The 22,454-nt window shown below is 41.5% G+C and overlaps 1 protein-coding gene across 1 annotated transcript in view; it reads left to right on the forward strand.

The window, feature by feature from the left end:
• slc4a8 (solute carrier family 4 member 8) overlaps positions 1–21,526 on the forward strand; it is a 46,893-nt gene extending 25,367 nt beyond the window's left edge. Inside the window, exons 4-25 of the mRNA XM_079578964.1 lie at positions 286–421; positions 1,505–1,665; positions 6,031–6,207; positions 7,978–8,060; positions 8,633–8,790; positions 10,038–10,125; positions 10,224–10,370; positions 10,577–10,674; positions 11,170–11,344; positions 12,158–12,291; positions 12,431–12,676; positions 14,039–14,144; positions 14,813–14,974; positions 15,205–15,318; positions 15,393–15,554; positions 17,072–17,323; positions 17,733–17,801; positions 18,639–18,812; positions 18,925–19,056; positions 19,218–19,321; positions 20,285–20,384; positions 20,485–21,526. Of these exons, the coding sequence (XP_079435090.1) occupies positions 286–421; positions 1,505–1,665; positions 6,031–6,207; positions 7,978–8,060; positions 8,633–8,790; positions 10,038–10,125; positions 10,224–10,370; positions 10,577–10,674; positions 11,170–11,344; positions 12,158–12,291; positions 12,431–12,676; positions 14,039–14,144; positions 14,813–14,974; positions 15,205–15,318; positions 15,393–15,554; positions 17,072–17,323; positions 17,733–17,801; positions 18,639–18,812; positions 18,925–19,056; positions 19,218–19,321; positions 20,285–20,384; positions 20,485–20,490 (2,984 nt within the window). The 3' untranslated portion in view covers positions 20,491–21,526. The remainder of the gene's footprint in view (positions 1–285; positions 422–1,504; positions 1,666–6,030; positions 6,208–7,977; positions 8,061–8,632; positions 8,791–10,037; positions 10,126–10,223; positions 10,371–10,576; positions 10,675–11,169; positions 11,345–12,157; positions 12,292–12,430; positions 12,677–14,038; positions 14,145–14,812; positions 14,975–15,204; positions 15,319–15,392; positions 15,555–17,071; positions 17,324–17,732; positions 17,802–18,638; positions 18,813–18,924; positions 19,057–19,217; positions 19,322–20,284; positions 20,385–20,484) is intronic.
• Positions 21,527–22,454: the final 928 nt, after the last annotated feature.

Genomic DNA, 22,454 nt, shown 5'->3' on the forward strand with positions numbered 1-22,454 from the left:
ATGCTGCACACCTGTATTGCATATTACAAGACCCCCTGTTGAAAACCACAACATTACTGACTTCTAGAAGATGTCCGGTTTTAAATTGCTTGTCTCAACAACATTTGACCACCCCCAAACCTTTGAACCCTATGAAAAACTCTGCTGAACCAGGACCAAACCGTCTTCAAAGTCGTCTGTGGTCGTCGTATCAGTGTTTACTCCTGACCAAGACATTTTGTACTGTGCTGTGTCTAACCGTGTCTTGTCTTGTCTCTCCTCCATGGTCGGCTACCCTCTGCCCAGACACTCCGTCCCAGCGGGTGCAGTTCATCTTGGGCACAGAGGAGGACGCAGAGCACGTGGCCCATGACCTGTTCACCGAGCTGGACGAGATCTGTGTGAGAGACGGGAAAGACACCGAGTGGAAGGAGACGGCCAGGTCAGTGAGGACAAAAGAGAAAATCAGCACGTCTCTATTGTGTTTGAAACAAGACTAGAAAACAAGAAGAAATCTTTGAGTACATTCACTGGGGATCTGCCCTAATAAGGCTTCACAGGGGAAAACAGCAAAGTGCAGCGAGTCATGTGTGGTTATAAGAAAGTCGACTCCAGAACTCTCTCGGATTCTCCGATTCATCTAAACAAGTAGAAAGGCCAATAAAAAAACAAATCCATTTAACTGTAAACTAATTTGATAATCAAAAATCATTGCAAAAGGATTGGAGGAAAAAAAAAAATTACAAACCCAGATAGCCCAAGAACTAAGAGCTGCATGAGGAAGTATGGAGGATATGACTGTACATCATTTTCATTCTAAACAGAACCCTCAAAGTTCCAGACTGAGCGTCAGAACAAATTAAAAAACAATTTCATAATGCAGTGTTTTTGGCTTTCTGTTGCCAAGCTCTGACATAATCCACGTACTCTCACTGTCAGAAGGCCTTTATTTATCGGCAAAGTCTCTGAACTGGACAATGGAACACTCTGGGAATTCAAATAATGAAAATATTTAAGATTTTCTTTTTGGATTAGAGTGAAAACTGGGATGGTCAGCGTTATCGGCCCCATGTGACTTGGTGCTCGGGACGTTAAAGCCATTTGCCTGCGAGAATGCAACCACCACCCCTTTGGAGAGCGGTGTCTGTGAGAAACTGGCATAAACTTTCTTTGTGCAAGTCAGTAAAATGAATAGGCCTTTTGGAACTCAATGGTCATGTAATCGAAACACTGAAAACAACCTGGTCTGTATCTGCTATTAGAAACATAATATTCAATTCCTTTAAGAGGTTCAGCAATCTTAGGGTAATGGGGTTTTACGATGCGCCGTGTCTCGCAGAATTGATTAGTGCAACAAAATATTCAAGAGCAGCTCTAAAAGCTTGTATTGAAATGACTTTGAAATGAATTTAGTCAAAGCAGAACACAGCACATGGACAAAGTCTGACGGTTTGCTTAAAGCTTAATGGTACATTTAGGATCTGTGCAAATGTGAAAGAAAATGAGTGAGGTTTGTGTTTTCCAGGTGGCTGAAGTTTGAGGAGGACGTGGAGGATGGGGGCGAGCGCTGGAGTAAACCGTACGTGGCCACTCTGTCTCTGCACAGTCTGTTCGAACTGCGCAGCTGCATCATCAACGGCAGCGTGCTGCTCGACATGCACGCCGACAGCATCGAGGAGATCGCAGGTCAGTCCAGCAATGGAACATGTATTTATACATTGAAACAGCACAATAGAAACAAGACAAACAGCAATATTAACGATAAAAAGGGAACTAGCTGTTAGCATGTAGCATAAAACTAGCGTTAGATTATGTTCAGTATCCTCCATTATTTGTGTATTTATGGGCTGTTGAACCACTTTGCTCCTCTTTGTGTCTCTGTATCTTTATTTGGTAGGAAATACATCCATTATTCAGCATTTGTAATAAGTAATGGTGGAGCAGTGGATGAAAGAGTAGTTCTTTCCCCCTTTGTTTTCCCTCTCTGGCTGCTTTGCATGTGACCATTTGTGGGCGTTCCTTGAGATTCCTTGAGATATAGATCTGTGTTTATATTAGGTGATGCAATATCTTTAATACAAGATACACAGGTCACAATATATTGCAAAATCACTTAGGAGATTTACAATTTCAAGTCATGATTTTATATAGTCGATACCCCTACAGTACAAGCTATTCTGACATGATTCTTAGTTAAGCAGTGCATATTTCAGTTTACTGTCAAATGATACTGTCCTTGACATGTTTGAAATAGTCAGCAAAAAGGCAATTGAATATTGAATTATTATTGAATATGAAGGAAACCAATCTCTACAGCATCTCTGTCTGTGTGTGGTGTAAACACTTGGTGTTTGCTTCAAAGGTCGGTGTATTGTGCTGTCAATGCCATAGATTATCTCCTACGGATCTTAGTTGGAACAGGTGGCAGCTGAATTATTGAATTATTAACATGGCATTTCTTTTATCACATAACTGCCACTCAATGGATTTTTCCTATATTATGAGCCCACGCTTTGTAAAATGTAGAGGCGGGTGATGGCTGTGTAACTCAGACCAGTCCACCTTGTTTAAAGTGAACAGAAAGTCCCAGGACTAAACGACAACTAAACCAAAGCAAAAACCAACACTAAACCAGGACTTTCTTCTCCATTCTATTGCTTGAGTTGAAGTTCTGCCTCCATCAAAGGTCTGGCCTAAAGCCACTGCCGCCTGTGTGGATGATAATATTAGCATTGACGTAGAACACCGCAGCATCGAAACCTAAAATATGCCAAGTTTTGCGATAAATATAGCGATACCTTCTCCCGTCTGACGTCCTTGGGCTGTGTGGGCTGTAACCCAGGAAGTGTAGATGGATCGATATGACCCGCAGTGAGAGGAGACAGGCCGCAGGGAGCTTTATGCAGCTATATGCAGAAACACACACAAGAACTGACTGTCTGAGAAACATCACAGTGGGTTATAAATCTCTCTGCGGCTTCTATCAAAATAACAGTCGTGCTCTGTGTTCACTAGGGCTGCCATATTAGATGTAAGTGGATCACAATGTCTGAAATTAATAAGGTTCTACAATGTCCTCTGCAAACAGCAAAATGTCCAGTCACCACCGAGTGGGGAAACTTTCTGACCATGTTGTTTAGATCATGTTCTGTATAAATGTAGTTACTTTTCTATTTTAATAGCTGTTGAGGTCTCTTATTTAGTGAAATCTGTTCAGTTCAAGATATGGTGGCATTTCATGGTATAAAGTTATTCCCGTAGCTTGACTAGTATTTTACTTCACCTGGATGGATGGATGGATGGATGGATGGATAAATAATGAGGTTTAAGAAACTAACAATATTTTGAATATATTTTGAATATTTTACAACTATTTTACCTCTGTTGTGTGCAAAAATATTTATTATTATTATTATATATTTATTGTTGGGGACCATCATTTGGAGTGGTCTGCCTCTAAACTAGAAGTAAGTGTACTCTGCATCCATCTAACGTCCATAACTCATCACTGGACCCATTCTTGGCTTTCTGCACTGCGTTTATCACGACACCATCAATCTTTTAGCTTGCCGTTTTTATCTTGTTGCAGGCTTGTATCCTGTTTTTATCACATGTAATTCTGTTTCCAGCAGAGTGCCTCCAAACTACATGGGAGACCCATAAAAAAAGCCTTTTTGTTGTCATTGGCACAATGAACATAATGAGTAATTAACAAGAGGCTGAAGTTGTTGACATGGTGTTCTCTGATTGTTATTTGCAGAAACAAACTCTGTGCTCATTTCATTTTGAAAACTCTCTCAGACATTCTTGGGTCTTGACCCCAAAGCCCTATTTGCTTAAACTGAAGTACCAAACGATTTATTGTTACTTATCTACTTTCCCAAAGACACAAATAAACACAAAGCCTTCACAGCAAATCTATAAAACTATGTGCCACTGCTGAGGTTATGCATGAGTAAAAGTCATGTCCTCACCTACAGGAGAACGTGTCCTTTATGTAAAGGTTACCTGTCTTTAGGTGACGTGAAAATAATTGCCTTTTTTTCCTCTATAAGATTCATTTGAACATTTCCACCCTCTATTGTCAATTGTGTTTAGTGGCATTTCCTGTCTGCCCGCCCACCTCTTTCTCCCTCCCACCTTCCATCCATACCTCCTTTCCTCCTCTCCCGTTGGTGTGACTCCTGCCAACAGCACCTGGACTTCTTATGGCACAGATAAACACTAACCGTCCTGAAGTGATGCGCCCCGGTCAGTGATACTGGAACATTGTATGTACGCTATCCTGGTTCTGCTAACGAAACACATACAATTGAAACATGCCTATGCTGGACACAAACTACAGGCACAAGGAGCCTGTAAATTGGAGTCTGTCGCTCAGAAAAAGGATCTGATGTAAAATGAGTTACTGCTTTGTCTCAAGGAGGCGGGTCCATAAATTCAGTGCAGATCCAAAGCTGACAATGCACCTGAAGAGATCACAGAGACAGCGCTAGAGCGCTAGAGGCGTTAGAGGCGTTGACAGTGAGAGGCCTTTCAATAGGAAAACCAGACGTGCTAATTATGGAGCACTCAGGGCTAAACATGCTAAATCAGGAGAGGGAGCTACCGTTGGATTTTAGAAACTTGCAGAACTAACTGGGTTTGTGTTTGTTTGGGGAGGTCTCTTTACTAACGTAGAGCAAAAGTAAGCAAATGGAGAGAGAAGACTAGCTTTCATGCAGCTTTAGATAACTTTTAGTCGTTTCAATCTATATTTGCATTTTCTCCAGTTCGGTTTTACTTCTTGACTGGAAGTTTGCAGCCTATAGGCCACGTGTAGCGCCTCATTTGAAAGCTAAGACCTACAAAACTCATCTAAACTGATCTTTTTCCTCGCGTTGTTGCTGTAGCTTTTTTCGTGTTCTTCTTTCTTCTCATTTTTGCCACTTTTTTGTTGCACTTTTATCGCTTTTGTTGTCACATTTTTGTTGCGTTTTCATCCTTGTTTTCTTCTCGTTTTTGTTGTTATTTTGACACTTTTTTCAAGAAGCTTTTAGAAATGGGTAAAGCCAAACTGGATAAAATGTGCTCGGTTCAGACGGGGGTTAAGAGGTTAATATAATGATACTATAATGGCTTCCACTTGTATTGCGCATTAGAAGCTTGTGTGCTACACCGTAGTTATTATTCATTCACTGCCCTGGGGCAGACTGGCTGACGTGAGGCTGCCAATCCGCGGCATCAGCCCCTCTTGCCACAACCAGCCACTCACTCACATACCTCAGGGTGGAGCGGGGCAACTTCCTTTTTTGAAGATGAAATAAAATCTGTACACATTTCGAAAACTCTTCAGTCTTATTTTTTGTTTATCACACAATTTCATTTTACACAGTTTTGGAAAGAATATCTTTTAAATGTTGGCCTCCATTGTCAATACACTGATTCAGATCCTTTTGAAAGTTTTGGTCCACTTTTTCAACCTGTATATTGGTGATTTCGGTTCAGATGTTGTTCTGTAGGTTTTCCAGTGTCTGTGGATTATTGTTTTAAAGCAGGGATTTGAGAGAACCCACAGGAAATAATCACACGGGATAAATCAGGCGAGCACACAGGCCAGTTTACACCCCAAAACAATCCATTAAATCATTTTGTATGGGGGAAGAAGGAGTTCATCGTGAAGAATTGGACAAAGAGAACATCCCAATGTTATTTTCGAGTAGAAAACTTGGGAGAGCGTAGCATAGACATTTTCAGGTGTTGTAATGGACCTCTTCAGTCCTTTTGGACACTATCCCTGTTTCCATGAAGGCATTCACTCACTATGAAATAGATTTTTGATCAAGAGCACGGCTTCACTGGGGATTATTGAAGTGAACAGCATATTTAGTTGTTTGCATGATTATTTGATTTGTTAATTAGTCAGTTCTCTTTCACGACTCTGTGAGCTCCAAATCTCCTAAGAGGAGGATAATGACTGTCGACCTCCCTAGACTTCCAATTAAAATGGCATGAGTAACCAAACACTGGCGCTGTGCTTTTAATGCGCACAACCTGTTGTTTGTGCTGCAGATATGGTGTTGGACCACCAGGAGGCGTCGCAAGAGCTGGACGATAGCATGAGGGTCAAAGTTCGCGAGGCTCTACTGAAGCGACACAAGCATCAGAACGACAAGAAGAAGAACCTCATCCCGATGGTCCGCTCCATCACCGAGGGAGCACGCAAACAGTCCGAGCCGCTCATACCAGGTAAATAATACATGCATCTTTTAGGAATCCTGTGGACTTTGGTTGTTTCTTCTTCTACTGCTGAAGCACTCTGATATTACCTGTCCTGAGCAGTTCAGCGCTCATTTATCAAGGCAGGTGCTAAATAGCAAGTGCAAGCTGCAAAATAGGATCTCGCTACTTGTGAGCATATAGACCCTTTCGCTGCTTACATCATCAGTGACATCAGCTGGAGGCAGGAAGTGATTGAGAGAAATGAGATTAAACTAAAACTAGCGATTATAAGTGGAAAACTACAACTAAAAAATGTGGTCCTGGTGTAGCTTAATGTGCAAGAACAAGAGGAATGACATTTGAGATGATAAAATAAGGTTTATCTGATATTTCTAATAACAGTTAGACATTTGTTTATCGTTACCATGACAACAGCTACAATGGTAATAGATAGGACTCTAGCTTCCCACCTCCAGCTATTGTTTACAAACAATTAAAGCTATGGTCATAACTGGTCCCACGGGCTCCTAGGGCCGGTCTACGTGCAAGACACACTCTGAGAGTGCAAGGAGAGTGAGCGTGTGACGAGCCGCAGACCCGCCCGCCACAGAGGGTCTTTGACATGTCAAACAAACTCTACGGGCGCTTACGTTTTTTCAGGATGCAAGAACACTGTATGTCTGCCGTCTGTACGGCCAGCGTATGTCTTTCGTACGTTTTGTATGAAACTTTTTCCGAAGGTCGCACTTGAGTCCTACATATGTTCGTTGCACGCCACACGCCACCATTAGTGCGGCCAACGTTCAGATTCTCCTACATCCTCTATACATGTCGTGTATGCCGTTCGTGAGTCGCCCGTTCGGTGAGAGTACATCAACCGCACGAAAACTCCAATGTATAAAGCTTCAGTGGTGCCATTTATACAAAGTTTTTGCGATATGCCGAGGGGGAGAGGGAAGGGAAGGAGAGGGGGAACAGGTGAGGGAGGAGAGAAAGGGTGGCAGACAGGGCGTACTCACTGCGGCTTTCTCTCTCCAACTTCTGTCATACTGCCCAAACAGGCGCCTTCTCTGTATCAAAAGACAAAATATATAGACTACACCCCTCCAGATAACCGGGATATCTCTGTTGGTGCACACAACGCACACATCGTGTGCAGTTCTTGCAGACTTCATACGAAGCCCGCATGGCATCCACAGTCAGCACGTGTACTGCAGTTCGATCGTGCGTTTGCTGTACGAATGAAGTGACAGCCGCACGTCCGAGCAGCCTGCGTGTGACGCACTTTCGCGCTGATCTGAACACCACAACTACGTTCTCCACGAACAAAAAGAAACGCAGCAATTTGGAAAAGAAATCGCACGACCAAAAAGTCATACGACCGGTTGTCGGCATAAAGGCTCTATTGCATCTCATCAACCATTTGAAATTGTGTGAAAGTGTTGACAATATTCAAAATGATGAGCCTGATGTTGGCCAGATGAACAGACTTTCAGCCATAAGATGAATGTGGCAGGTCTGTGAATCTAATCACAAATAAGGATCAGGGAAAACATTTGGACACAAACTGTTTGGAGATTTCTTTCCAAAGCTGCGTCTCTTCCATTGAGTTGTATTGACCCCTGCTCCAACTGAAACTATGACATGACATTCTGGACTGTGGTGAACGCAGCCTATAGAAGGTGTTTAAGCCTCATTTATTCTTGGTGTATGTCCACTTTAATGTTAGATTGTTGGTGGGTTCCAAAGCTAGAAAATTGTTAAAAGTCCTGAATGTTTTACCTTTGATTTTTCCAGGGAATACAAATGCTCCTCCTCAGCCCGCTGCAGTGAACGGAGACCATAAAAATGTCTCTGCACCAGATCCAGATCTCAGTAAGGTGCGTCACATGTCATTTAAGTAATACAAACTAATCACTATTACTTTTAGTCTAGTTTTCAAAGCCTATAACCTATTCTTGCTCCTTCTGCCCTTTGCCAAAAACCCACGCAAAGGCAGGATAGTTAAAGCGGTACATGCTTTGCAAAGGTTCACAATACATGGAAGAGGAAAGCAAGTTTGTGACTTTTTGTCCTTCATGAGGAAACAAAGATCTTTTGATGTGAACAAGAAACTCTTTCAAACTATTGTGGCCTGGTTGCCTCGCATGCGGTGCTTCGCTGGAGGTAATGCTTTGGGATACAGGGACACGCACAAAGAAAAGAGTTGTTTCAAGTTCACCTGTTTCCTGATCCTTTGTGGTGATGGTAATATTTCTCTTCTTTTGAATCAGCAGAACACATTTCATTGCTGTCATCATGATCTTGATCTCTATTATATTTGTTCCCTCTCTAGTATAACTCATGCAGCAAAGACTAAAACTATAAACGGGTCTCACTACAGAACCAAGATAACTGCCTGTTATTTTAATGTGACCTTGCGTGCGTCATCCAACTTGCTTCATTTTCACAGGTGGATATGCACTTCATGAAGAAGATCCCAGAAGGAGCAGAGGCCTCGAACGTCCTGGTCGGAGAGCTGGACTTCTTAGAGCGACCGGTTGTTGCTTTCGTTCGTCTGTCTCCGGCTGTTCTGCTCACAGGTCTCACTGAGGTGCCCATACCCACCAGGTACGACACTATCCTCCATCATCACGTGCTTCACAAATATCTACTGCAATATACGGTGTGGCCTCGTTTTTGTGTAGTTCCAGTTGAGTTTTTCCCAGTTTATTATACTGTATCTCTGCTTTAGTCCAGTTTTAGAACTGTTCTTTTTTTGGTGTCAATCTGGTTATGGTAAACCTACCGTTGAGACCTCATGATACAGGTGGGGTGGCGCAGATTTTATTTTTTTATTAGTTTATTCATTATTTATTTGACCTTTATTTAAGGGAAAGGAAGGAAGGAAAAGCACTTCATTTATATATAAGTGCCTTTCACAGACATGGCCAGAAAACACTTTACATGCAGCAATTTGAGTTAAAGCTGACTGAGGACCAATTCATTTTCACTTTAACCTGTTACTTTCCACCAGGGTTAGGTGTAGGGTTATGGTTAGGCTTAGGGTTAGCAATTATGCATATCCAAATCTTAAAGTGCATTAGCAGGAGAGCTTACAGCCTGTATGCCATTGTGATACCTCATTTGAAAGCCAAGACCTTCTAAATCTGTGTGAATGAAACATAACTTACTTAACCCCAGCTCCCTGATCAGGGGGACGGCACGTAACAGGTTAATGTGGAAACAGGGATCGAGGTTCGAAGTTTCAGTGACTTTTGTAGCTTGTTCCAGTCGTTGGGAATGAATGACCAAGTGAAGTGTAGACTCTTGTAGTATCCATGGTTACAAAGTTACCCGATTATACTGTAGGTTGCAGGTGTTATTTACTATATATTAAGATGATAGAGGTGTTTGCGGTTCGATTCCTGACTCCTACTGGTACAGACTGCCACTGTGACACCTATGCATTAATGTAGTGTCTTGAGTGATTGTTTGTGGTTAGTAGGGCCGGTGGAAGAGATTGGCAGCCCCGGTTAAATAAATGGTAAATGGTCACATTTATAAAGTGCTTTTCTACCTGCTTTAGGCACTCAAAGCGCTTTACATCAAGGAACCACTCACTTACTCTCTCATTCATACACCAGTATACGCAGACACCGGAGGCAAAGTGGGTGAAGTGTCTTGCCCAAAGACGCAGTGACAGTTTGTACCTGCAGGATTCGAACCACCCTACTATCTGCCCCATCCTGTCGCCCCATCCAGGGATTATATAGTCAAATTGAATGTCCAAATGCTAAGTTTTGATGCCAAAATGCAAGTATAAGCCAGTATTATTATTATGAGGGCTGTTTGGCACATGTTCTCTTTTCTCTCAGGTTTCTGTTCATCCTCCTGGGCCCGGATGGAAAAGCACAGCAGTATCATGAAATTGGCCGCTCCATGGCAACGATAATGACCGACGAGGTATAAATCCAAAACCAATTCACCCACAATGCCCCTCACACAGGACAAAATGGGCATCATGAACGTAATTAGGCTCAAGTTTCAACCCTCTACGGCAGATTTTCCATGACGTGGCGTACAAGGCCAAGGACAGGAGTGACTTGTTGGCCGGGATCGACGAGTTTTTGGACCAAGTCACCGTCCTGCCCCCCGGGGAGTGGGACCCCTCAATACGTATCGAGCCGCCCAAAAACGTGCCCTCTCAGGTGAGCAGATCTGGACAAAGTGCAAATAACAAAGAAATGTTTTAATATGTTGAAACAAAAACACACATGTACGGTCCTTGGAATAGGCAATGTCCTAAACCCCATTCTCTGGCTCAGAACTAACTTTTGCTGCTCTGAGCCCTTTCAGGAATAAGTGCAGGCAAATGAACGCTTGAATAATGAATGTGCGGGTTTTTGTGTTTTAGGAGAAGAGGAAGATGCCCTCAGTCGCTAATGGCACAGTCTGCCCGGTGGAGGAGGAGCACGGAGAGCACCACGGGCCAGAGCTGCAGAGGACTGGGAGGTTTGGTCTTAATTCCTCTGAGCTTTCCCCTTTCTCGCCTTAGACATCAAGCTGCAGTATGTGTCTACTAGATATTACATGCTTTCTGCAGGCAGCCATTCCTCTGCAGCTCCTCTTTTCTGCCTTTAAGGGCTTGGGACTGGTACAAAGAGTGGCTATAGTGTATTGTGACACACTGTTGTGGCTGGTAATCTGTAATGCATTTACTATAGATTTTGGCCAAATAACAATAAAACTAAAGCCTGATTTAGTTATCTAGCACAGCCATACCCAAAATCCAGAGCTCTGTGTGACGCTTATATAAATCCTAATATTCCATGGGGTCTGTATGAATTTACTCCATTCACAACAGTATAATGTGTTCAAATACTGAACTGTGCAGTTATCATTCGTGCATTACTGAACAAACCAAAGCAGCAGCTTGATCCACATTGCCTTTGATTTGAAAAATAAAGCTGTTTCTCGCCCTTGCCTTATTGTTTGTCTCTTGTCCAGGTTGTTTGGAGGTCTGATCATGGACATCAAAAGGAAAACTCCGTTTTATCTGAGTGATTACAGAGACGGGCTGAGCCTTCAGTGTGTGGCGTCCTTCCTGTTCCTGTACTGCGCCTGCATGTCCCCAGTCATCACCTTTGGGGGGCTGCTGGGGGAGGCCACTGAGGGGCGCATCGTAAGGACTTCATTTATATCATACTACTGAAGTAAATGTTGGTACAATGTTTAATGTTTAACAAGTTGTTACAAAAACTTGTTATTCTACATTCTACAACCAGAGGCTGTAGAATAGCGATGGATTCAGTGAGGGCGGCTTCCCCATAGCGTAATAGGCTAACTGAAGCTCGTTCATGCTAGCAATTTAGCAGGGTTTTTGGAGCCAAATAGGACAGTGTTGCACATGTTAAGACACATGGAGTTAAGAATGACAAGCCTATGTTCAATAATGACCTTAAGAGAAGCAAAAATGTTTGAATGGAAAGTCCAGTATAGCAAGAAACTTCCGGAGCCTGCCCCCATGTCTCATTAGGCTTCAGCAGCTGATAGCGATGCTACGTTCATGTTTTTCCACAGTCAATGGTTGCAATATGATGTCACTATGTCATTATTAAATCAAGCGCTTCCACCTTTTTCCTTCTCTGCTTCTCACTCCACTTCTTACTTCTTAGGTGTTAACCCTGACGTTACCTCGTTCATCCAAATCCAAACCAAAGCTTTTTAGTAAACAGACCAGGATTCTTATCTTTCAAAACCAGAAATTATCTCAATTCCAGTAAGGGCTGAACCTAGACAAAAGTAGAATTAAGCCTAAAACGCTTAAGAACAAGTCTGAAAAAGAACCCGATGAATGAATTTGAGCAGAGGTGCTCATACAACAGTTTGAAAATCCCTGAAACCATGTCCATCAAGTCCACGGTTTGGCCCTGCATAAGCTTTGATCTTTCAAAATAACACAACATTAAAAAACATGTCTAAACTTCCATTGCAGAGTGCCATAGAGTCACTGCTGGGAGCCTCCATGACTGGAGTGGCCTATTCACTGTTTGCTGGTCAACCCCTCACTATTCTGGGCAGCACTGGGCCTGTCCTGGTCTTTGAAAAGATCCTCTACAAATTCTGCAAGTACGTACGAATAAATACACTCTCAAGCACTTTGAATAATGGAAACTTAAGCTCTGAACTTTATTTATTTATGCCTAGAGTGTTGCACCACCACCAGATGTAATAGGGAAGTTTTTAAACTTTCTTGTTTGTGTTTTAGGGAATATGGCTTGTCCTACCTGTCCCTGCGCACCTCTATCGGTCTGTGGACAGCCCTCCTGTGCTTCATTCTTGTAGCCACGGACGCTAGCTCTCTGGTTTGCTACATCACGCGGTTCACAGAGGAGGCCTTCGCTGCGCTCATCTGCCTCATTTTCATCTACGAGGCCCTGGAGAAGCTGTTTCACCTGGGGGAGATCTACCCCTTCAACACACACAGCGAGCTCGACAAACTCACCCTGGCATAGTGAGTACAGTGTCATTAATTCAGCCTGCTTTGCTGAGCTAATTACCCCCTTCTATGCAATCCATTTTCCTTCCAAATGCCCAGTCGGGTCTTCCGCTGAACACAGCTGGATATGCAGCAGTTCACAGAAACAAAAGATTTACCGAACAGTTTATAAGGATAAAAGGTCTGCATGCTATTCTGGAGCTATTTTTGGAAACTGGATTTTTTCCAAAATTACTGGAAATGTCAGTGAAGAAAAAAATGATACAAATGCTTAAAGCCACACTGCGGAACATCCCACTTTAGACATAACATATTTAACCAGGTAAATGAATTGTTGTTAATGGGGTTTTTTTTGGTTCTCAAGACTAGTATCCAACCAGAAAGCAGAATGAGCCCCGCATTTAAAGAGCAACTACAGGCCAAAACAACTTTTTACTGCTGATAAAATGTATATCTGCTGAGTATTATTATTTTTTTGTAATTTTGGTGTAAAGTATATTTTGCACTTATATAGGCTAAAACCGTGTGTGTACTGCACCCTCGTGGCTAAAAAGTATATGGAATTGTGATCTCGTAAACCTCCACTGTTGTGTAAAAGCAGACTCCATGTCATGAGAACACGGCTCTGATAAGCGGATCATTTACCGATCACGCTCGGAAGTGTAGGGTTTCTGTATTACATTCACGAAGCACTAGGTGCGTGTGTCGTTAGCACTGTCGTTAGCATCGGCTGCGTAGTGTGAGAATTTTCTGTGTTTATTTGGCGCTGTTCGCGGCGGCTGTGTGACTCTGGAGGTTCTTAGCTTTCAAATGAAAGCTGGCATGTTCACATAATTTCAATTTATTGGCTTATGTAACTATATGCAGCTTAAAGCGACCCAAGTTCCAACATAATTAAAGCAATTATGTTTAGGTACCTGTAGATGAAACCGTGATGTCCCGCTCCTAGTGGTATTACTAGAGGAGCGACGAGGCTGCTCAGTAAATATATGTACTAGAGGTTTTAAAAACACCGGTAATAACATGCACGTTTGTATTTTATTTAATCAATCAGAATGGCTATACGTTTAAAATGATCTGTAGGATATTCTTTGCATAGCATTAATTTAGCTGTACAAGTGACTAAATCTTTCCCCATTGGGTCAGTAAAACTAGTAACAACTTTCTAATTAATCAGATAAATAAACTTTGTGGCTCCAAGAATTGATCAGTTCTTTAGATTTTTAATTAACTCTGGGAACCTGTTCTTTACCATTGCAAGATAGATAGTACCAAATCCCTATTGATCTAGTCTATACTTTTTACACATCCGACTCTAATCTTGAGTCTAATCTCCACTGGAATCTCCAATTAACTATTGCCCCTGCTTTTCTGTAGCTGCAAATGTGCCGAGCCTAACAACCCCAATAATAAAACCCTGGCGCTGTGGAGTGAGAGGAACGTCACTGCTGCCTCTGTGTCCTGGGGCAACCTCACAGTCAAGGTAACAAGACTATGTGCTCTAAAAGTCTAGAGCACATAAGCACATAAACACCACAGAAGCTGCTGTTTGACTCAAACTCAGCAAACACAGGCAAGGACATCGTAAGACTCCCTCTCCGTCCGCTAATGTGTTTGAACGGACCGAGACAAACTCATTATACAGAGACCTCTTACTTTTTTATTATGTGATCTTCATCTGCTCTGTTGCTAGAAATGTGGTTAAATTGTATGTGTTGCCATAGTAACTGCGTCCGTGTCTGGATTAGGCGCTCGTCACTAATGGGTTAGGACTTTAGGAAAAGGGGTTAAGTTAGGTCAGAACATGAAACACTATTTTGGTGCTTATAAATGATGAATAAATGTTTTATAAAGGATGAATTGAGTATTTGCCAATTCTTTAAATGCTTGATAGTATGTAGTCACTAAAGTGTCACCAAACTATCTGCGCTGATTGTCCTATGACAAAAAGTTTTGAAAATTTAAAAAAAAACTACAATTTCATGGTAGCATAAGTATTCAATCTACCTCTGAAATCTCAATGCATAAAAGTTTAAGTCTGCTCTGATTTCAAACATCCAAATATTTTTTGTTATCAGACTTTAACATCATAATGGGCATTGATAGACGGGTATGAATAGTTAATGTACCCACTGTAACTCTGTGTAACAGGAGTGCATTGGGCTTCATGGTCAGTTCGTTGGGTCGGCGTGTGGTCATCACGGGCCCTACACCCCGGATGTCCTCTTCTGGTCCGCCATCTTGTTTTTCTCCACGTTCTTTTTGTCGGCGTTCCTCAAGCAATTCAAAACAAGCAGATACTTTCCCACTAAGGTAAGCTAATTCACAGGGAAAAAACATAATGTACATACAACAAGTGTCCTCGTGATTCCCAACAGATCTGGAACACTCTTTATGAGCTGTGTTGAGAGTCATTTTGCTTTCACCAAATCGGGGCTAAAAGATGGCAATAGAAGGAATAAACCATTTGAGCACTTGCCTCACCAGTTGGGAACCCCAGCTATAAGCAACATACATTAAGTTTTTGCTTTTCGTTTCTTCAGGTTCGGTCAATGATCAGTGACTTTGCCGTTTTCATCACAATTCTCTCCATGGTGATTCTTGATTATATGATTGGAGTGCCCACCCAGAAACTGAAGGTTCCCGGCAAATTTCAGGTGGGTGCGCTATAATAAAATGTGACATTTACCTGCACTTTACTGAAGTGTTTATGTACCTCGTGTGTTCTCAGCCGACTCGAGATGACCGGGGCTGGCTCATAAGCCCGATAGGGCCTAATCCCTGGTGGACGGTGCTGGCGGCTGCGATCCCCGCTCTGCTCTGTACCATCCTGATCTTCATGGACCAACAGATCACTGCAGTCATCATTAACCGCAAAGAGCACAAACTACTGGTAAACAAGAACCTTTTTATGCTCTCTCCTACAATGCAGACACAATCGTTTTGCTTTATTAGGCATTATTAGCCAGTTAATCTTGACCAAAAACTAGATCTGGAGATGGGACCTGAGTGCTGTACTGCGGTCACCCACTGCTCCTGAGTTGTGTGGGGTTAACGTGCCATCCTGTGTTTGTGTTATAATCTCAAACACATCCTGATCACTATCTTACATGTTGTTTATTAGAAAATGCTCTAATGATCTAAAAAGGCTTAACAGTCCAGCTAGCACACTCTCCCTAAGCCCATCCAATCCCTTCACATAGATTGTAAAATTACGAATGGACTGAGGGAGCAAGGCTGCATAGCGTTCAGCATGGGCTAGCTGAAGCTCGCTCATGCTAGCAATTTAGCTGGGTTTTTGGAGCCAAATTAGGATGATGTTATGCATGTTAAAGGGGCTAGATGCAAGTTCGCCATTTTATACCCACTACTGCCACCTCAGGTCATACGTGTAACTGCACCTTCTATATTAAGCTCATTCATGACGGCAATTCGGACCCGAAGTGACACCTTTTTGAGTGAGAGTGCAGGATTTTAGAGGCAGTTGTGGTGAACAGGTCTGAGCTCATTCTACACATGAGGACATTGTTGGAACATGTAGGGAGGAGGAAAATACATAATTTTAACATTTTTAAACTCTGTATAGTCCCTTCAAGATGTAAGTCAAGGTAAGAATGACAGGCCAGTGTTCAATAAAGATTTAAAGGGGCTGCAATTTCCTGATGGTTACAGGAAGAAATGAGGCCACAAGTCCAAGTCCAGTCTTAATTTTACTGTCTATGCCCCTTCATAGCAAACACTGGGATTTATGGCTCTTTAATTGGAGCTTAATCTTTGGGATCCGTTCATTTTGGAAAGCATTTCCTAACCTTGGTATAATGCACATGACTTTACAGTCTTAACACTTAAAAATGCTAATTGGCATTTGGTTTATAACCTTTGGACACATCACTCCGACATTTTCTTTTTCAAAATTTTCACAATACTTACCGGATCGCTTATATGTTGTGTCTTTACCACAAAATACCAAATACAAATAAATCAAACTCGGAGACAGATCAATGCGTGAACCTCCATTTTTACTTTGCTTCACTGCAGTATAACATATCAGTGCGCAGACGTGTTACTTACACGTAAACCTATAACTCAGGGAGTGATTCCGCAGAAAATACTGCACTCTACATATTGTATCAGCCCCTAAGTATATGCAATATATCACAAGTAAAGCGGATCATCCCAGCCCTAGAAAGGATTGTTACGGGAAGATTTAAAGATTACTCAAAAATGTGCAAGTGGTTCAAAACAAATGATGGAACAACACTGTGGTAAAAACCTCTAAAGAGTTCATTTTGCTTTAAGGTTCATTTCAAAGCCTTTTTATGTATAAATGAACCTGACACATAATCTGCAAACTTACTGAACACTGGAATCTTTTGCAATCGTTTGCAATCCTGCCGTGTGTTGTTGCAGAAAGGCTGTGGGTACCACCTGGACCTCCTGTGGGTGGGCATCATGCTGGCTGTGTGCTCGGTGATGGGCCTGCCCTGGTTCGTAGCTGCCACAGTGCTCTCGATCACCCACGTCAACAGTCTAAAGCTGGAGTCGGAGAGCTCGGCCCCCGGGGAGCAGCCGCGCTTTCTGGGCATTAGGGAGCAGAGGCTCACGGGACTGGTCATCTTCCTCCTCATGGGCTGCTCCGTGTTCATGACGGGGGCCCTGCAGGTAAACACGTGACAGTCAACGTGACGATTTGATAAAATGACTACAATTTACAATAATCTTATCTAATGGGTTTAGTTATAATATACAGCACTGTTAGTATGGAATCATTGAGAAATGGAAAAAGCATCATTTTAGTTATTAACACATATTTAGGAGAAAAAGAATATTTCCGATACAGTTGTGTAAAGTTGGTTGTCGATAAAACAAATGGACAGATGTGAATAAAGGATTTCACAAGTTTCTTCAACTTGTCAACAACTGTAGCATAAAAGCTCAAGATTTTTTCTCACAATTGTATCACTAAAATTTGACATTGGGACACTGTGAGGCAGGTGCAACAGTGCCACCTGTTGGAGACAATGGGAAACATGTAGCATTGCATGTAAATCACAACTTTGTATCTCCCCAGTTCATCCCGATGCCAGTGCTTTATGGGGTTTTCCTGTACATGGGAGCATCGTCACTAAAAGGCATCCAGGTACAGTCATACTGAAATCATTATGACGTTCGATCTCTCAACAAAGATGATATTACTGTAAATGAAGTTATGTTTTCTTTGTATTTATTTGCATCTTCACACACAGGGCATCATCCCCACTATCTATGTTAATCTAATGTTATTTTATCCTTAACAACCACAACTTTATTTATATTTTCTTAGGTTCAACCTTCCTTCAGGTTCATTTCACGCACCAGTTAAGAACCACTTATGTTTTGGTCCATAATTCAAAATGATTGCATTTGTCAAACCACCACGCAACTCTTGCCTAGAAATCCATAGTTATCCCTCTGTATATAATACACAATTCATTCTGGACGCAGCTCTACCAATAAAGGCAGACAGATTATTATTATGCATATCCTCTTTCATTTTCTTAATTTTTTTATATACAAATATTTTATTGAATTTCATCTTCATTTATCGTTCGAAATCCATTTCTTCTGAACATGTTAGCATTTTTCTGATTTGTTGCCATATTACTCACTTTAAAAAATAAAAACGCAACACTTTTGTTTTGGCTCCTATTTTCTATGTACACAAAAGATCCATTTCTCCTTTGCTGACATAATCCATCCCACCTCACAGGTCAAGAGACCTAGACCCATTGCACAGGTGTACCTTAGGCTGTCTACAATAAAAGGACACTCTGCACTGATCAGTTTTGCTTTATTGGAGGGGTCTGGGCGAGGTCAGAAAACTAGTCAGTATCTGGTGTGACCAACGTTTGCCTCACCCAGAGCAGCACATCTGCTTTGCATAGATCAGGTTGTTGATAGTGGCCACTTCACTTCTCTTTTCTTGACATGTGTCCAGTTCTTCGACCGTCTGAAGCTGTTCGGGATGCCGGCCAAACACCAGCCGGACTTCATTTACCTGCGGCACGTCCCTCTGAGGAAGGTGCACCTGTTCACCGTCACTCAGCTGACCTGCCTCGTGCTGCTGTGGGTCATAAAGATGTCACGCGCTGCCATCGTGTTTCCCATGATGGTGAGGGCCACGTCGTAGTCTTGGAACCGGACAGTTTGGGAATGTTAGATATTTCTCCCCCTCATCCATGAAACTCTAAAGGATGATTTAACTATTTTTCTTTCTTTCTTAGGTTTTAGCTTTGGTCTTTGTTCGCAAGCTGCTGGACCTGTGTTTTTCAAAGCGGGAGCTGAGCTACCTTGATGACCTGATGCCAGAATGGAAGAAGAAAAATCTAGACGATGCCTCTAAAATCAAAGATGAGGTAATCTAGATTGAGGATTGCAGGCTAAATGATGAACACCCGCATGTATGTAGAGGCTGTACCTTTCTGTAGCACTGTCAATGAATACAACTTTTTTAAGTATCAGACTGCTACATAATTCAGTGGAGATAATGAAATGTACACTACTGTATGTCCAATAGGAGTCCCACATGATTCTGGAATCTAAATCCGAGGAGTCGACGACAGTTCAGATCCCCATGGAAACGTGTAAACGTGCGCAGACGCCTAAAGCACATGACCCAAGGTGAGAGAACATTTACACTCTCACCTCAGGTGCTACCTTTCCTGCTGTTATATGGTATAGGCTGCAGAAAAAGATTCTCATCCATGCTGATTTCACATCTTTACTTTTCCGAAGCAGATAATCTGCTCTCTATCATTGTATCAATTTAAAATCAGTTATCTCGGCTTCGGATGGACAGAAAATGGTTCTATTCTACACATACAATACAGAGAAGTATAAAAACTTCAGTTAATTATACAATTTCTATGATCTTTCAAGAATATTGTCTTCACGTTTTCTTATTTGGAAGTCCTTGTAAATAAGAAAATGGAGCAAGTTTCAAGTTTCAAGTTTAATGGTTTTGTATAGCCCAATATCACAACAGAAGTCGCCTCACAGGGCTGCACCAGACATCAAGGCAATAAAACAGAGCAATAAATATGACAATTAAAAGTTCAGGTAAATATAATGGCAAATATAATGTCCAATAGGAGGTAGCGACGAGCGGCGTGGGCGTCCCCCAAAAAACAATACGTACAGCAAGCTATTTGTTTAAAAAGAATAATACAATTTTGGTTATATGCATATAATTTATACATGGACAAAACCCCTCTTAAACCAGTCCAGTAGAAAAATATTCTCAGAGATGCATGTTTGGCTGTGCTGTCTTTTTGTGCACCTTGTAAAATGATTCCCATCGTTCAGGCATCTGCAAGCTATGGTCTTAGAACCACAATTGAGTCACTTCTGCTCTTTGGCTTTGTAATGAAAAACTGTCTAAATTGACTATGATTGAGACCAGATTAGACCAGATTAGTAAACATACAAATTAAAGTTGGTCGCAGCTCTTCACAGAAAGAATATTCTCAAGAAAAATGGCTGTTATGATCCAAAAGGTTGCAGACTCCTGCCATGTCTTAACCCTGACTCACCCTTGACTTCTCCTCATCTGTGTTTCCCTATTGAACCCTGCTGCCCTCCCAGGTCTGACCCCTCTGACATTAACATCTCTGATGAAATGTCCAAAACCACTGTGTGGAAAGCCCTCAACTCCAACCACAAAGATACGCACAGCTCCAAAAAGGCAAGAGCGCTCCCTTGATCATCCCGGCGCGGTCACCTGACGTGTCATGTTGGTGTTTACGGATTTCCTCGGCTTGACTGTGTGACCTGGTCTTTTACAGGATTGAAGGGATCGCATTTATTGATGACTAAAAAGACGTCCTCCATCTCGGAAGACTGCCGGATGCTAAGATTTGGAGGCTGCTGGTGCAAACTTGTCCAATGCATTTTGGAGGTTGTATCCGGTTACAGGTTGGGATCTAAAACCAACATAAAAGGTTAATTATTAATCCCATCTATTTATTTCTATAGCAATTTTTTACTCAGTGAGGAAATACTAAAAGTGGACTTAAAAGAAATTAACAAAACATCTGCTTAGTAATTGCCTAGAATGTTCATTCAACCAGTGGCTTGGGCTTTAAACTGTTTTGATCATTTCATTTTATTGACACATTTCTCTGTTGTCGTTTCTAAAATTCATAAAGAAAAATCATCACCTGTACCAGGTTGTTTTAGAATTCCTTGGTTCAACTTTTCACAGGACGTCTGGATTAATTGCTTGCCTAAAAAGTGAAGATTAATGCCTGTTTGTCATCTAAATTGTAGAAGGCAAACAGTATGACTATATAAATGTAATGTTTGTGTAAGTCATCAGTCGTACAGAAGTGCCATTGCAGAAAGCCTTTCAAATCATTGTCATCTGTACTGGATTGTTTTGGAATTGAAGACTTCGAAATCAAAATGATTCTGATAATCATTTATGCAAATATTACATCTCTGAAAAGGAAGGTTTTTTTTTTTTTTTATTCCAAAAGAACCCAGTGCGGATTAAAACATTATGTGGTCAACACTACAATTATTTATCGCCTACAGGTAATACTGACATCCCCATTTACCTCTACATGAAAACAGATACTCATATTACATTACAATGAACATTTCCATCATGAATGTATTCCAATTTTCACTCCTAATCAAGCTATAAATCATTTAACATAGATTTCCCTCATGATATTATAACATTGATTGTATTAGTCCTACTGTTGTCCACGGGAAAATCCTCAGCAAGTCTATCTCCTCATCATGACGGCTCTAACATGATCATATTTAGATAAAGGCTACAGATGCAGTGCACTCCCCTCCCTACAGCAGAACCGAGAGGCTGCTAACAGATTAAAATCCAGGAGCTCTTCATTTGGACATAACTCACTGGGCTGTGATAAATGACGCTGGGTCTGAAGCCCAGGGCCTCACAGAGAAACCACAGTCAGTGCTGTGTAGGCCGTAGCTACAGCTGCAATCTGATCAAACAGGCACACGCTTCATCTGTCACAATAATGCAGTGCTTCTTATATTGCTGACGACAGGGGAGGTGTTCCAGCCCCTTTAGTTGCTAGTTTTGTTGTTCATAGCATAAAAAAAAAGAAAATCCAAAAGTTATACATTTATCGTTTGATTATAATTTCACAGTAACAACATGGTAGAAGTTTTCTTTTTAATCCCGACTTTAGAAGATTTTACAGAAATATTTTTGGACTTTTTCATACGAACATAACACTTTAATTTGCTAATAAACAAAAAAATGTATAGAGTGAGCTTGTGATAAATTAAAAACAATTATCCTAAATAAACGACTCATTCAGTGATGGAATAATCAATGTACAGGATAAGCCAGATCAATGTAAATTGATGAAATTCTCTGCCGAATTATTAAATTGTCAATGGCGATACTTGAGTGTAGCTGTGGATAATAGTTTTAAAAAAGCATAGATGTTTAAAGTGCATATGACCGGTTAGCCTACACATTTCACTAGTACACAGTGAATGCCAATTATTTATGATATATATTTGCAATTGGATTCATGAGGAGAGGTAAATATACAGCCGGTGAGCAACGCTGCTGTTCTTTCCCTGGAATATGGAAAGCGTCATAGCGCCTAGCAAATTATTTAAATACATGAAATTATACTTTTCCCACGGTTTTTAGACATATTCTGGCGGACCATTCAAATATTTAGCAAATAAAATCAAGTCAAGATCATGTTTTCACAAATTGTCCACGGTAGGGATGGCCGGATCGATACCAAAGTAT

Source organism: Gobius niger (genome assembly GCF_951799975.1).
Source record: "Gobius niger genome assembly, chromosome: 20".
Taxonomy (NCBI): Eukaryota; Metazoa; Chordata; class Actinopteri; order Gobiiformes; family Gobiidae; genus Gobius; species Gobius niger.